At 31.3% G+C, this 15828-nt stretch overlaps 1 protein-coding gene across 1 annotated transcript; it reads left to right on the top strand.

The window, feature by feature from the left end:
- The first annotated feature begins 3814 nt into the window (after nucleotides 1-3814).
- Nucleotides 3815-8708, top strand: LOC120115884 (ethylene-responsive transcription factor 3-like). Its single transcript, XM_039136495.1, has 2 exons — nucleotides 3815-4534; nucleotides 8555-8708. Exons 1-2 carry the CDS (start codon nucleotides 3840-3842, stop codon nucleotides 8706-8708), a joined length of 849 nt encoding a protein of 282 aa, XP_038992426.1. The 5' UTR covers nucleotides 3815-3839.
- The last annotated feature ends 7120 nt before the right edge of the window (nucleotides 8709-15828 follow it).

Here is a 15828-nt window from a genome sequence, read left to right as displayed (position 1 = left end):
TTCTGCATCTTGGGAAATAAAAATTAAAATTATCCACACAAAAATAATAAATTATAGTATTACATTAAGAGTTAATATAAAAATAAGTATTTAAATTATTATTCAAAAAATATTTTAATGTCTAAATTTTTTTCATTAAAAATAGGTGCATATCGTTTTATTAGTTATATTTTTATGTACCTACCGTTTACTAGCCGCTTTCTTCCTCATTCTCTATTTTCTTTTTTTTCTTCTTTACAATTTGTGTCAATTTTATTGATCAATCCAACTTTTTATTCTTTAATTTTTTAATCGGTGGCAGAACCAATTTTAATGCTGGTTGCCGCCTTCCATTTATCTTTTTTTAGTATTTTAATAAGAATAATTATGTCTTTGTGACATTTTTTGCCTTTATGGAATGTTTATCTTTGCCTTTGTGGAATATTTTTCTCTGTCTTTTGGTAACTTATGGTTTTTTGTTGTTGTTTACGATTTTTTGCTATTGGTTTTGTTTATCTTTTTTCTTAGGGTTGGATTTGACATCGTCACGACTGATCAAAATGACACTTATTTGTTATCATGACGATCTTCCATGTTTTGGACTCTCAGATGGATTTGGATATGCGTTTTGCTTTCGTGAATAGTTTTCTCATGTCGTTTGATTTTGATTTGCTATTTGTCGACAGTCTTTCAATGGTTTCATCTCTTTTTATGCTTTGTTTACCGATGTAGTCAGATTTGTTCATATCTTTATTTTATTCGAGTTTTTTTTGTTAGTTTTTTTAACATTTTCCTTCTTTGGTCCTTATATGATCTAGGTGGCTAGTTTTTGTCTCAATTGTAATAGGAAAATGTCATAATTATATTTTAGATTTACAACTATACTTGTAAATCATAATTGTAATTTTGGATAGTTTTATTTTTAATAAAACTAGCGATTTCCTATAAAAAAAAGTACCTACTGTTTAATTTTTATTTTTTAATAATAAAAAATTATTTTTATTAAAATTATTATTTTTCATAAAGAATAAAAAATAAAAGAACCTTAATTTATTTACAAAAGAACCCAAAATTTAATGAAATTATAAAAATACTCTTAAAAAACTAAAATCTCTGATTTCAACCTGTTACCAACAGTGGACCGCTGGAGGAGCACTGACGGAGCAATGGCGAGGATGAGTTTTGAGCGAAATTGCACGATGGTTCGAATGGTGGTGACGGCGTGACCTATAGACATTGAAATCGACCAAAATCAACGAAAAACATCAGTGGTGGCTTAAAATCTGACGAACCTTCAAACGATTCTCCACGACAAACGGTGGCAGCTTACGACGAAAGGCCAATAAGGTTTTGATCGGAAGTCGACTTTGGTGCTAATGATAGTGGCATTGACGGCCACGACCGGTCGGCTAATGATCATGGAAGGGGGAAGAGAGAAGGGGAAAGAGAAAAGGGGTTGCTCTGCACGGGATTTGTTTTGTTTTTTGTTTTTTTACAAAACTTTTTTAAAAAATTTTAAAATAAATTTTCAAAATTATCAGGGCCCGACATGTGCCACTTAACGGTCAAATTTAATGATCGTTATGGTCTAGGCACGTAATAGTGCTCCAATGAAAATGTTAGACACCTAATTTTAGTAAAAAGTTATTTAGGCACTAAAACGTTTTTTGAGATAAAGTTCATACACTTATTTTTATATTAAGCCTTACATTAATTGAAAATTATAAAATTTGATAATTAATTTGTTTTAATAAGACAAGATATCAAATTTTTAAATAATATTTAAAATTCAAATTATAATATTATAAATAAATAAAAATTAATTTATGATATAATTTTACAATTTTTAATCTAAATTAATCGATAAATTTAATATTAAATATTATGAAAAAAATTAAAATGATCAAATTTCAGTATGAAAACTAAAATTATACTCGGACATTATTTTTAAAAAATAAGATGAAGAAAAGTAATCACTTTTGGTATAAGATTCAAAATATAATATAATATTATAAATATTAGTAAGATTGTAAATAAATCGATCTTGAACCAATACAAATTGTTGTGTTCGCTATTTATTTTTGAAAGTGTTCATGCCCGATTCACGTTCATTTAAATTTTTTATATCGTGTTTGTGTTTATTTTATTGATTTTTCAAGAGTTTGTGTTCATTCATTTAGCATTCGTGAATATATTCATTTAGCATTAATAAACATATTCAATTGGTGTTCCTTTATATGTTCGCACACATGTTCATTTAGTGTATGCAAACATGTAAATTTGCGAGGTAAAAAATTAGTAAAACTATGTCACTAGTACTTAAACTCCTTAAGCTTTATACTTTAAATTCTAAATTTTACCATATTTTCAATTCAGTCTCTACATTCACCTATATTTAAAATGTGAAAAAAGCAAACAAGCTTGTAAACGACGTTGTTCATGAACATAAACGAATGAGTCGATAAGCAAGATGTTCTTGAAAATAAGAGAACCAATCACACTTTTGTTCATATTCGTTAGTTTATTAAATGAACAAAAAAACTTATTATACTCATTTATTTAGCTTAACCAGTGAACGTAAACAAAACGTTATATGAACAATTCAAAAACAGTTAATTGAACGCTCTATTCATTTACACTTAAAGATATATATTTTATTTAAATTTAATATTTAAATATAAATAATTTAATCCAAAACACATGAACAATAAAATATTTTTTTAATTTAACAAAGGTATTCCTAAACATATTTATTTTTAATTTTCTAAAAATCAAAATAATTTGTTTTTATATTTTGAATTATTTTTTAATATATATATATATATATATATATATATATATATATATATATATATATATACACACACACACACACACAAGTTGATCAAACACAATTTTAGAAAGCTTGAAATAGAACTTGTTACTATAAAATTAAAAAAAGATAAAAATTGATTGCAATTGAAAATCTTATTAAGAACATTACTTTTTAAGTTAAACATAAAAATATTTTAGATTGTAAATCCTAAACTCCCACAATATAACTTTTCAATTACAACTGAAATTTTATAAATTTATATAACTTCTTAGATTAAAAATACCTTAAATCAATTTTAATTTAAACTACAACACATCAAAACTACCAAAACACAATTTTAATTTAATATAAATAAAAAATTATTATATATATTTTAAAAAAATAAATCATGTTTAAAAAATATAGTAAACTATATATTTAGCACTTAAATTATTATTCTTGTTCTATTTATGTACCTAAAATTTTAATTTTTTAAATTATGTCTAATATTTAGTTTAAGTTTCATTTTATTATTCAGTCGTAAAAGAAATTAGTTCTGATGTTAATGCGTCACTATAAGATAGTATAACATGATCAATGAAAAATAAAATATATCGCATCAATAGTTCTACTAATTTTTTTGACTAAAATGTATTGAATTAAAACATAAATTAAACGTTAGACATAATTTTAAAAAAATATAATTTGATATCAAAATAGAATAAATATAATAATTTAGATACAAGACATATAATTTACCTTATATATATATAAAAAAACCCTCGAATAAATAAAATTACGTGTTGATGAATATGGTGGCCTCGGCTCCGAATCTTTCTACCCTAGAGCCAGTGTCATCCAGTTCCCATCCCACCTATCTCCCTCTTTTTCCATTTTCAATTTTCCATTTTTATTTTCTTTTGATTCCTGGGTTTATTTACAAAATCTTTTATCAACCCTTTTGTACTATACTAAATATTTCATTTTCATTTAATATTTGAAGTTATAAATCCGATTTCTTTTGAAAATTTGAGAAAAGTTTCAAGTTTTTTTTACTTATTTTCCAATGAAGAGGGGGAGGGGTTTCGCTGCCGCTACAGCCACCATCACGGCTGTAGCTGATGCAGGAACCGCCGTCTCTCCAAAACCGGTTCATGAACCCAGTGGAACTATAAAAGAACCTAAATACAGAGGGGTTCGTAAAAGACCATGGGGTCGGTTCGCAGCCGAGATTCGAGACCGTGGAAAAGATCCGGGTTTGGTTGGGGACGTTCGACTCCGCCGAAGAGCCGCTCGAGCTTACGATGCGGCGGCGATGTCACTCCGTGGGCCTAAAGCGAAAACGAACTTTCTGACCAATCCTCCGAATACCGGCGCTCTCCCTATGGACGACCACCGCGATTTGTATCCGATGGGCTATTTTCATGACCCGGAAGTTTACCCTCGAAGACCAACAAGGAGTAGCATGAGTAGCACGGTTGAGTCGTTTAGTGGAACCAGACCGGCGGCTCAACTACCACCGCAGTCGGAGGTTTCGACTAGGAAGTACCATCCTCGGACGGCGGTGGAGGCAGAGGATTGTCGCAGTGACTGCGATTCATCTTCATCGGTTGTTGTTGATGATGGGGACATGGCATCGTCTTCGTGTAAGAAAAATATTTTACCTTTTGATCTCAACTTTTCACCGTTCGATGAAGCTGATGATCTCTACTGCACCACTTTTGTCTTGATCGGGATGATGATAAAAAAAATTATTCCATATTTTCTTTTATAATTTTTCCATTTAAGCAAAAATATGTTTTAAAAAATGGAATCTGAGTTTCAATTTGAACCCATTACAAATTGACTGAAACCCATTTTTCTTAATAAAGATTTAAAAGATTTAAAAAATTAATTTTCTCATATCGTCGATGATATTAATTTTCTCTGTCAATTAATACATATTACAATTTGATAATTTTAAATTTTATTTTTTTTAAAATTATTAAAAATGTTATTCCATTTATAAGAAAAACACACTAATTGGTTTTAAATTACAAAGAAAAATCATAAATTTCTTAGAATCTCCTAACCTTAACTCCATCCTCATTTTCGGTCACAACCACCTCCTCTAATACCTCCCCTGGCTCTTCTGTAATGGACGACATTGTCCTTGCTATGGAGTTGTCAAATTCTTCGTGATGGTTCTCATATAGTGAGTTTGTCCATATCGTGCAATGGTCGCGATTTTGTTGTGATGTTGTCGTTGTTATGGTGATTGTTCGTAAGGAAACATGTGTTTGGTGGACATGCAATCAGGGGAAGTTCAATTAACGACAACGATAGCTATAGGGGACGACATGTATGGATATATGGACTATATTTAGAGTTTTTAAAGTTTGGGGGAGGTTTTTAAGAGTTTTAAAAATTTTAGGCTTTTTAAAAATATATTTTTTAGTTTTTCTTAAAATAAAAAAATTTTAAAATTACTGACACATATTACTTATGTTGAAACTATTTTTCTTAAAAAAAACAAATTTAATTTTTAAAAATCTGATTTTTAAAAGATATCATCTCGAATAATTTGGTGACCTTTTAATAATAAAACATGGTTTGAGGAGCCACCATCAATATTTGATTAGAGTGTGATTGGACACCAAAAAATATATTTGTCATTTTAATAAAAATATTAATTTTAATTAAAACAACAAATTTACGGTCTGTGTTACCAAAAATTTGAGTTTGAGAGTCAGTTAAGCGCGGGGAAGTATTAACATCCCTACAACGCCCTAAATCGATACCCAATCAATTAATTAGTTGTCTTTGCAATAAAATTTATGAGTTCAAGTTTAATTAAATTCAAGATCTTATACTAATAATATTCTTTGAATTTTAAAACGAAATAAAATAATATATAATTATCTCTTATCGAGAATTTTTCTTTCTAAAATTTATTATTAATTCAAAAATTAAGCGTATAAATAACAATACAATAAAACAAAATAACATTAAGACCTTTTTTTTAAACATATTCTTTAAATTTTAAGAGAGAAAACGATAATATCTAATTATTTCCAATTGAGAATAAATGATCTCTCATGCCTTAAAGTAGTCATTTATTACTCCAATCAAAATGAAGAGATATCAATATTTCGTCCTAAAATTCAATATTGATTCGAGAGAAAACGATAATAACTAACTATTTTCAATCAAGAATAAATGACCTCTCATGCCTTAAAGCAGTCATTTATCACTCCAATCGAAATTAAGATATATTATTATTACATCCTAAAATTCAATATTAATTCGAGAGAAAACGATAATATTTAATTATTTCCAATCGAGAATAAATCACCTCTCACGCCTTAAAGCATTTATTTATTACTCCAATCGAAATGAAAAGATATTACTATTTCGTCCTAATTTTTTAAACATATTCTTTAAATTTTAAGAGAGAAAACGACAATACCTAATTATTTCCAATGAGAATAAATGATCTCATGCCTTAAAGTAGTCATTTATTACTCCAATCAAAATGAAGAGAAATCACTATTTCGTCCTAAAATTCAATATTGATTCGAGAGAAAACGATAATAACTAACTATTTTCAATCAAGAATAACTGACATCTCATGCCTTAAAGCAGTCATTTATCACTCCAATCGAAATTAAGATATATTACTATTACATCCTAAAATTCAATATTAATTCGAGAGAAACTAATATCTAATTATTTCTAATCGAGAATAAATCACCGCTCACGCCTTAAAGCATTTATTTATTACTACAATCGAAATGAAAAAATATTACTATTTCATCCTAAAATTCATATTAATTCGAGTGTTATTTATTTTGAATACCATTGACAATACAAGCAAAACTAAAACAAATTAAAAACATACATTAAGCAAGTACATTAATTATTTATTTTACCAACCTTAATGAAGGATGTTAATTATTTAAATACATCGAGACGAGACATTAGATTTGATCTAACAGTCTTTTCTCGGTGAACTTAATTAAAAGAATATGATCTTTTTCTCAATTCCCAAATTTTAAAATGGAATCAATTTAATTTGTGTTACTTAATGGGATAAACTTTCTTTTTAAAACTATCAAAAGTAACTTTCTTATACGTTAAGACAGTCACTTTACGACAATCTTAAAATGAACGAATATTACCCTTAGTCAAATTATTTGATTCGAGTCAGAATGCTTATGAGGGTACCATGCAAATTATTAAAATTAAATCCTAAACAAACTACACGAAAATTTACAATTTACGATATCAATGTATATTTTATACATGGGCAAGATTCAAAGCACATATGATTGTATTATACAAGTATATGACTAAATAATAAAACTGGAAACTTAATCTCACAACAGTAAATCAAATAAATAACATATATATAATATAATATAAAAAACATACATTACAAGCACCAACAGTGTAATAAATCCATATTTAGGTCCAAAATGGAAATATACAACATTACATGCTGGAAATCGAAATAATAAAAAACAAATAGCTTAGGGTGACCAAATTGTAACACGCGTAAAAAGATGAGGCAAAATCATAAACTGAGGAAAGTTTTAATCAGATACTAAAATGCAAACTCCCAAAAACTAGAGCCCCCACTCGAGTAGTTTACCCACAGAGAAACATGTACATCCCTAACTCTCTAAACGACATCGTTTTGGGACTCATATATAAAAATATATCAGTATAAATTTGTTTACCCTAGCCTCATTTCTCTTCTTTTCATCCGACCTCTCTCCCCTTTTTCTCTCAACGATTTCACTTCTATTTTTTATGCAAGAAAACCAATTGGTGGCCCAAACCACAGTGGCCACCATCACACAACGGCCCGATGAAGGGCCAAACCTCCCCGAAAACACCCAAAATGCAAGCTCCTACCCACTTGACCCTTAAACCAAACTTTAGACATTAAAACTCCCCAAACCATAATCCCAAAATAAAAAAGAACTATCTTTGACAATTGATTCACTTCCTTCACCGTCGATGAAGTGCTTTAAACCCGAAGTAAAGCCTTATTTTCCTTTTTCTTTCAGTTTTTCTTCTTTATTTCTTCATTTCCTTTCGTTTCTCCTCTCTTTATCCTTTTCTAGAACAGAACCCTCTTTTTTTATTATTCTTTGGTGAGTTTATTAGAGGCCATCATCTTCAAATGGTAAAGGGAAATCAAGGTTTTAATACCCTAATTTTTTTAAGTTTAGGTTTGATTTGTTTGGATTGGTTACTCTTGATGATGGTTTTAGATTTTTAATTGATTTTCTTATTGGTTTTTTCTCTTGTGGTCGCACACGGGTTTTATAACTCGAGTGTGCTCAGTTGGTGATGATGATGATGGAGGTCACGGATTTGGCTAAGTCACGGGTGAGGGTTAACAGGTAAGTGAAATGATTTCGTTTTTGTTGTTTTGTTGTTTATTTTGGGCCAGTTTGCTGGTTTGATGGGTACTGACAATGGGTTTGACAGGTGTTAATAATGGTCGGAGTAGCCAAAGAAACGACAGCAGTGTCGGTGGCGAGTGGCAGTTGAGGTGGCGACTAGGGTTAGGGTAGATGGATTAGGGTTTAAGTGGGATATGGTTTTTAGTTGTGGGTCAATTGTATTGGGTTGGTTGGTACTTTGGGTTGATTTAGGGTTTAGGGGGATTAATTAGTAATTGTCTGCAAAATATAAATAAGTATAAATATAAATATAATAAAAAAATTATAATAAACATCCAGGCAAAAAAGGATGTCGAAACTGCCCCTTTTTGCGTATTCTTGTTAGCACAAGAATAGAGGAAATACAAAGAGACAATGAGTTTTCGTTCGGTCGATTACGTGCTTTGAAATATGATATTGTCTTAAGTGAGACTGGAAATGAACAACATTTCAAGATTATGAAGGTGAAATCTGAAAAGAGGATCTGCTCTGTTATTTAAATCAGATTTGGAAATGTTGATTAATGCTCCACTACTCCTTTAGGGTAGATCAGATCTAGAAATATTGATTTAATACACTGTTCTTCAAGGAATATTGAATCGAAGTAAACTTGTTCCACTGTTCATTAGGGAAGATCAAATCTGGAAAAACAAGGGATCTGTTTCACTGTTTCTTAAGGGAACATCAGATATGGAAATGTTGGTTTATTCCACTGTTCTTCAGGAAATATTGAATAGAGGCAGACTTGTACCACTGCTTCTTCAGGGAAGATCAAATATGAGAATTAAGCATTATTTGTTAGTATATGTTTGAGAATTGAAAACATCATGCCTGAATGTTCTTGAATTCAAGATAATCTTGGAAATTGATTTTTCTTATAAAAGTTTGTCTCGTAGTCACCAATATGGGAATCTGTCTCGACTTGAGTGTCAGTTTTCCCTTTTTGGGACTTTAAATTGGTTACTTTTATATTGGGTCCTGATGTCCTCAACCTTTCCTTTTGGAAAACCTAAAAGTACTCAATTGCATTTATCATCATTATGGAAAACCTGTAAGTACTCAATTGTATTTATTATCATTATGCATTTTATGAATGTCATGATCCTATTTATGTCTAAAATGTGTGCAATGATGCAATTTTAGGCTATTTTATTTTTCAAATGAGAACTCTCTTTTGTCAATCGTCTTGTAATTTAGTCAAATCTTGGGCACAAAAATCACTAGCAATTCACCCCGACTGGCAATTCTAATCAGACACTCTTTGGTCGGACATGATCTTGACTCTCTTTATTCCTAAACCCAGGCATTATTCATGACCAGCTACTTGATCAGCGACAAACATTGGATTATCCCAAATCGCTGAGCTTTTATATAGCCCAAGGTTTAATTTTCTGTAGCCCATCATCATGTAGACCTTATGCTAAAACCCTGTCAGCTTCAGAAACTGTACTTTTCCAAAACTTTTTATACAATAATACACACTGATCTCATGTTCCTAAGTTAATCTATATTTTTATCTTCAAATTAGTATGCTTGCAACATGGTTTTAATAAGAAAAAAGACCTCTTTTTATTTATATAAATGTAAAGAGTTATTTGGGTAAATACCTGACAAAATTTTGAGTGAAAATATTAAAAGAAAATAAAGTAGGCGTCCTCAGATATTTATAGTATGAATGCTTTTGAACTGGCACACCACAGAATGACTCAAGTGTATCTTTTATTAAAGGGATCTTGAGAATTGTGACAATGCATAAGGATGACCAAAGTCCCCGAATGTTGGTTAATCAAGCCTTTTCAATATCTAGTCCTAACTCTAACCACCATTTGATGTCACTGCTCAAATCTTCAAAATTAATTTAGAACCTATACCATGCACGAAACCTGAATTTGAATGATTCTCAAGCCACCCTTTGCGGGTTTTCAACTTGAGACCTCCTCAGGTTTCAAGACGCCCTTTACAGATTTTCATCTTAAACCCCTTTTATTTATTTTATTTTATTTTGTTTTTCTTTTTTCTTTCTTTCTTTTCTATTTCATTTTTATCACTTTATTTCTTCAGGCAAAGTATTTCTTGACAGCGTAAGAATTCACAAGGTTAGGTAACTCTGGTCCATCCATCTCGGTGATGATCAAAGCTCATCCGGAAAATGCCTTCTTCACAATATAAGGTCCCTCCCAATTTGGCATCCATTTACCTTTGAATTCTTTCTTAATTGGTAGAATATTTTTAAGTACTAGATCTCCTTCCTGAAACTCTTACGGGCGAACCTTCTTATCATGTGCCCTCATCATACGTTTATGGTACATTTGTCCATGACAAATAGCTTTTAATTTCTCCTCAATTAGATTCAGTTGGTCATACCTAGCTTGTATCCCTCCAGAAAATGCCTTCTTCACATATAAGGTCCCTCCCAATTTGGCATCCATTTACCTCTGAATTCTTTCTGAATTGGTAGAATATTTTTAAGTACTAGATCTCCTTCCTGAAACTCTTACGGGCGAACCTTCTTATCATGTGCCCTCATCATACGTTTATGGTACATTTGTCCATGACAAATAGCTTTTAATATTTTCTCCTCAATCAGATTCATTGGTCATACCTAGATTGTATCCATTATTCTTAATCTAAATTAACCTCTGATAATATCGAAGTGACATAATTTTTATCTCAATGGGTAACAAAACTTCTATCCCATAAGCTAAAGAAAAATGAAGTGCCCCAGTTGATGTCCTTATCGAAGTTCGATAAGCAAGCAAAGCAAATGATAACTTCTCATGCCAGTCTTTATAAGTCTAGTCATTTTCTCTATAAGCCTCTTGATGTTCTTATTGGTTGCCTCTACTGCGCCATTCTTCTCGGGTGTGATAAGTATGGAATTATGATGTTTTATCTTTAACTGCTTATTATTGATTCCATCATCTTATTGTTTAAGTTCAAGACATTATCAGTGATGATTCTTTCTGTAACCCATATTGTAACACCCATCTCCCGTATACCCATACGTATACGAGGTACATATGTCACAACACTAATATTATTGTTCCTAATTCGAAATCCTGTAAAATTTTGTTTCATTTTGTTAAAACATTTAATCACTTAAAGAAAACATACATTAACTTAAATAGACGAACAAAAAGAGATGTTCAAACACCTCATCATTTTACAACAATTTAATTTAAATACTGTTCAGAGCGTTTTTACTAAACCTATTACATGCCAACTAAAATTAACAAAAGTGGATATATATGTCATACTGTTATTGATGAGGTGACTCATCTGGATATCCAAAGACCTCCTTACTCAGTTGTATTCAACCTACGCATGAAATAAACACATGCTAAGTATTACTTAGCGAGACATAATCAATCACAAGTAATGTTCTAAACACAATTTATATATTTCACTTTACACTTCATTGAGTACTCTATAATTTGCATCACTAGTACAATATCTTCATTTATCAACCCATCAGTCAAATCTATGTGGTTTGTATACCCATTACCAATATAAAATCCACTATTATTAACAATTTCTTCGGTTTATACACATACATTTCCCATACAGAAATTCATACACTTACTATGAATTTTTAATCATTTTAGCACACAAGGTGCATAATGGAATTATACACTTAGTATGAATTCCTTAGCATTTTAGCACATAAGTGTCCTATATGGAAATTCAACACTTAGTATGAATTCCTTATCATGTTAGCACACGAAGTGCCCTATATGGAAATTCATACACTTAGTATGAATTCCTTATCATGTTAGCACACGAAGTTCCCTATATGGAAATTCATACATTAGTATGAATTCCTTATCATGTTAGCACACGAAGTGCCTTATATGGAAATTCATACACTTAGCATGGATTCTTTATCATGTTAGCACACGAAGTGCCCTATATGGAAATTCATACATTTAGTATGAATTCCTTATCATGTTAGCACATGAAGTGCCCTATATGGAAATTCAAACACTTAGTATGCATTCCTTATCATGTTAGTACACGAAGTGCCCTATATAGAAATTCATACACTTAGTACGAATTCCTTATCATTTGGTAATCACCATAATACATCGATAATTCATACCATTATGACTATTATAATATATACGTACATATTTAAATGCACTCACCTGGCTCGCTTTGCTTTTATATCCAAAATGGGAAGATAATTACTCTGGAACTCAGCCCTTGCCTTTCGCCTTACTCGACTCGGGAGCTTGATTTCGATCTATCCCACATTCATAAAATACATGCATAATATCAATTGTTAGTGTATTTCCTAAAAACTATTACTTAAACATTAATCAAAATACTTATTATTAACATTTATACAACATATCAACCCAATTTAAAATTTCTGGCACTTCAGTATCGATACCCTACCATGGTATCGATACTACTCTACTATGGTATTGATACCTCTTTCCGGTATCGATACCAAATTAGCTTCGATGTGGCTTGGTATCGATACCCTTACCATGGTATCGATACTACTATACTATGTACTGATACCCCTTTGGTATCGATACCAAAATTAAGTTCGATGTTACCTGGTATCGATACCCTTACCATGGTATCAATATTACCTTACTATGGTACCGATACCCCTACCGGTATCGATAACAAAATTAGATTCGATGTTTCTTGGTATCGATACCCTTACCATGGTATCGATACTACTCAGTAACTTTTATCCCATTTTAGCCTATAGTATCGGTATTGTTCTAGCAGTACCGATACCCTTGCCCAGAATTTCTAATTTTTAACCTGATTTTCACCCAAATGGGGTCAATTTTCGTTATATTAGCCCCATACCATACTATTAAACTTTTCCTTAACTATCCATATTAACATTCCCTCATTTAACCCCTTATAACATCTAAAATCTTTCAAGAATATTCAAAACTAAGAATTAAACCACTTTTTCCAATATGTTCTTAATCTCATCTAATACTTCTAATATTTCCTTTACCACTTTGGCAAGTCAAAACTACCATTAAACCTCAATAAGCACCAATATACTAACATATCATTACAAAACCCATTTTCTAAAATCTCTTTTATTTCCCTTATCTCATTGTTTTAATCCCATCTAAACCTTCATTAAGCTTCCATCATATACAAGGATTCAATAACCAACAAAATTAAAGGAATAAACCATTAAATTAAAACTTACCATTCAACTATGGGGGAACTCTTCTACGGGGAGAGATAAAGAAGAAGAAAGAGAACTTTTAGCAACCTAATTACCCTTTTCCCTATCTATAATACGTATTTAAAATACACTTTAATTTCTCTTCCATTAAAAAGACTAGGATGCCCTTTTAATAATCCATTGTCACAATTTAGTCTAAACTATTAATCCTAATCCTTCTCATCTTTCATTATTTAATAAAATAAATCCTCATATTTTTGAATCATTTCAATATAGTCCCTAAATCAGTATTTGGGGCATTATAACTCTCCTCTTAATAAAATTCGTCCCCGAATTTTAAAGAAATACTTGAAGCAAAGAGATGTAGAAAATGTTTTTTTCATATCTTCTTCTCTTTCCCAGGTAACTTCTTTCACCTTATGATTCGTCCAAAGCACTTTGACCAATGGAATCCTTTTTCTACACAATTCCTTGGTTTTCTTAGCCGAGATCCGAACCGGTTCTTCCTCATAAGTCAAATCTGGTTGGATTTCTATCTCTTCAGGAATGATAACAAGAGAGGGATTTGATATATACCTCATAAGCATTGATACATGGAAAACATTGTGGATCTTGTCCATATCCGGAGGAAAAACTAATTGATAAGCCACGGGTCCAACCCTTTTCAATATCTCATACAGTCTAATAAATCTCGGACTCAGTTTTCCTTTATGCCCAAAACGTAATACCTTCTTCAAAGGCGATACTTTCAAAAATACTTTGTCTCCCACTTGATATTCTATTTTTTTTTCTTTTCCAATTTTCATATGACTTCTGGCGATCATCTATATTTTTCATCAAATCCGACCCGACCATATCTCGATCTTTCAGTTTAAACCAATTTAATGGTGTTCGGTATTTTCTCCCATATAGAACTTCATACGGGGTCATCTTAATACTGGATTGATAACTATTATTACATGCGAATTTTGCTAACGACAAATACTTATCCCACGATCCCTTAAATTCAATTACACAAGCCCTCAACATATCTTCTAATATCTGAATAGTTCATTCTGATTACCCATTTGTTTGCGGATGAAAAGCTGTACTGAAATTCAATCGAGTACCCATTGACTCATGTAAAAACCTCTAGAATCTTGAAGTAAACCTTGGATCTCGATTGAACACTATCAATATCGGTACTCCATGCAGTCTCACTATTTCTTTTATATACAAATCCACAAACTTAGTCATCGAGTAGTCTATTTGAACCGGGATAAAATGAGTTGTCTTGGTCAATCTGTCTACTATAACCCATATCGAGTCCTTTTTACCTGGTGACAACGATAGCCCCGCAACAAAATCCATTGTTACTCGTTCCCACTTCCACTCAGGGATATATATAGGCTACGGTATCTCGGATGGCACCTGATGTTCAGCTTTCACTTGCTGACATGTTAAACATTTAGCAACAAATTTTGTTACGGCTCTTTTCATACCAGGCCACCAATAACGACTCTTTAAGTTTTGATACATCTTATTTCCTCCTGGGTGCATAGTCAAAGGGCTATAATGGGCTTCACAAAGAATATCTCTCCTCAAATCATTATCATCGGGAATACAAAGCCTTCACCGGTAATATAAGAATCCATCATCTCTTGTTTCAAAATCTTTGTTCTCTTCTGTTTCAACCTGTGCTAATTTCATAAAATATTTCTTATCTCACCCTTGCATCTCTTTTACACGATCCAACAACATCGGTTTTAACTTTAATTCGACAATCATATCACCATCTTCATTCAAAGACATACATGCGTCTAAAGCCCTTAAAGCCGCAAAAGTCTTTTGACTGAGTGCATCAGCTACCACATTAGCCTTGCCCGGATGATAGTCGATAAATAAATCATAATCTTTCAAGAGCTCAATCCATCTTCTATTTCCTTAAATTCAACTCTTTTTGATTCAGCAAATATTATAAACTTTAATGATCTATATAAACAAGACAATGCTCCTCGTACAAATAATGGCGCCAGATTTTCAAAGTTAAAATAACTGCGGCCTATTTTAAATCACGTGTTGGGTAATTTCGCTTGTCATTCTTCAATTTTCTGGAGGCATAAGCCACAACCTTCCCTTCTTGCATCAGTACACAACCTAACCCATTATGGGATGCATCACTATAAATGACATATTCTTTACCTGATTCAGGTTGCACAAGAACTGGAGCCTCAATTACAATTCTCTTTAGCATCTCTAAACTTTCTTGACATTTTTATGTCCAAACAAAAGGCACATATTTTCGCAACAATTTAGTTAACGGCAAAGTTAGCATTGAAAAATTATTCACAAATTGCCTATAATAACCAGCGAGTCCCAAGAAACTCTGAACTTCCATAATGTTCTTTGGGGATTGCCAATCTACTATGGCTTGAATCTTTTTAGGATCCACTCTAATGCCTTCTACCGAC

This window comes from Hibiscus syriacus, unplaced genomic scaffold (assembly GCF_006381635.1).
Source record: "Hibiscus syriacus cultivar Baekdansim isolate YM2019G1 unplaced genomic scaffold, ASM638163v2 tig00000910_pilon, whole genome shotgun sequence".
NCBI classification, from domain to species: Eukaryota; Viridiplantae; Streptophyta; class Magnoliopsida; order Malvales; family Malvaceae; genus Hibiscus; species Hibiscus syriacus.
This window is presented reverse-complemented; position numbering and strand designations above follow the sequence as displayed.

What these genes read in the sequence shown, in the direction of transcription:
- LOC120115884 (XM_039136495.1), top strand. Translation starts at nt 3,840, where the DNA reads ATGAAGAGGGGGAGGGGTTTCGCTGCCGCTACAGCCACCATCACGGCT. An exon ending in ATAAAAAAAATTATTCCATA is followed by an intron (nt 4,535 to 8,554) that starts TTTTCTTTTATA and finishes TATTCTTGTTAG; the next exon opens with CACAAGAATAGAGGAAATAC.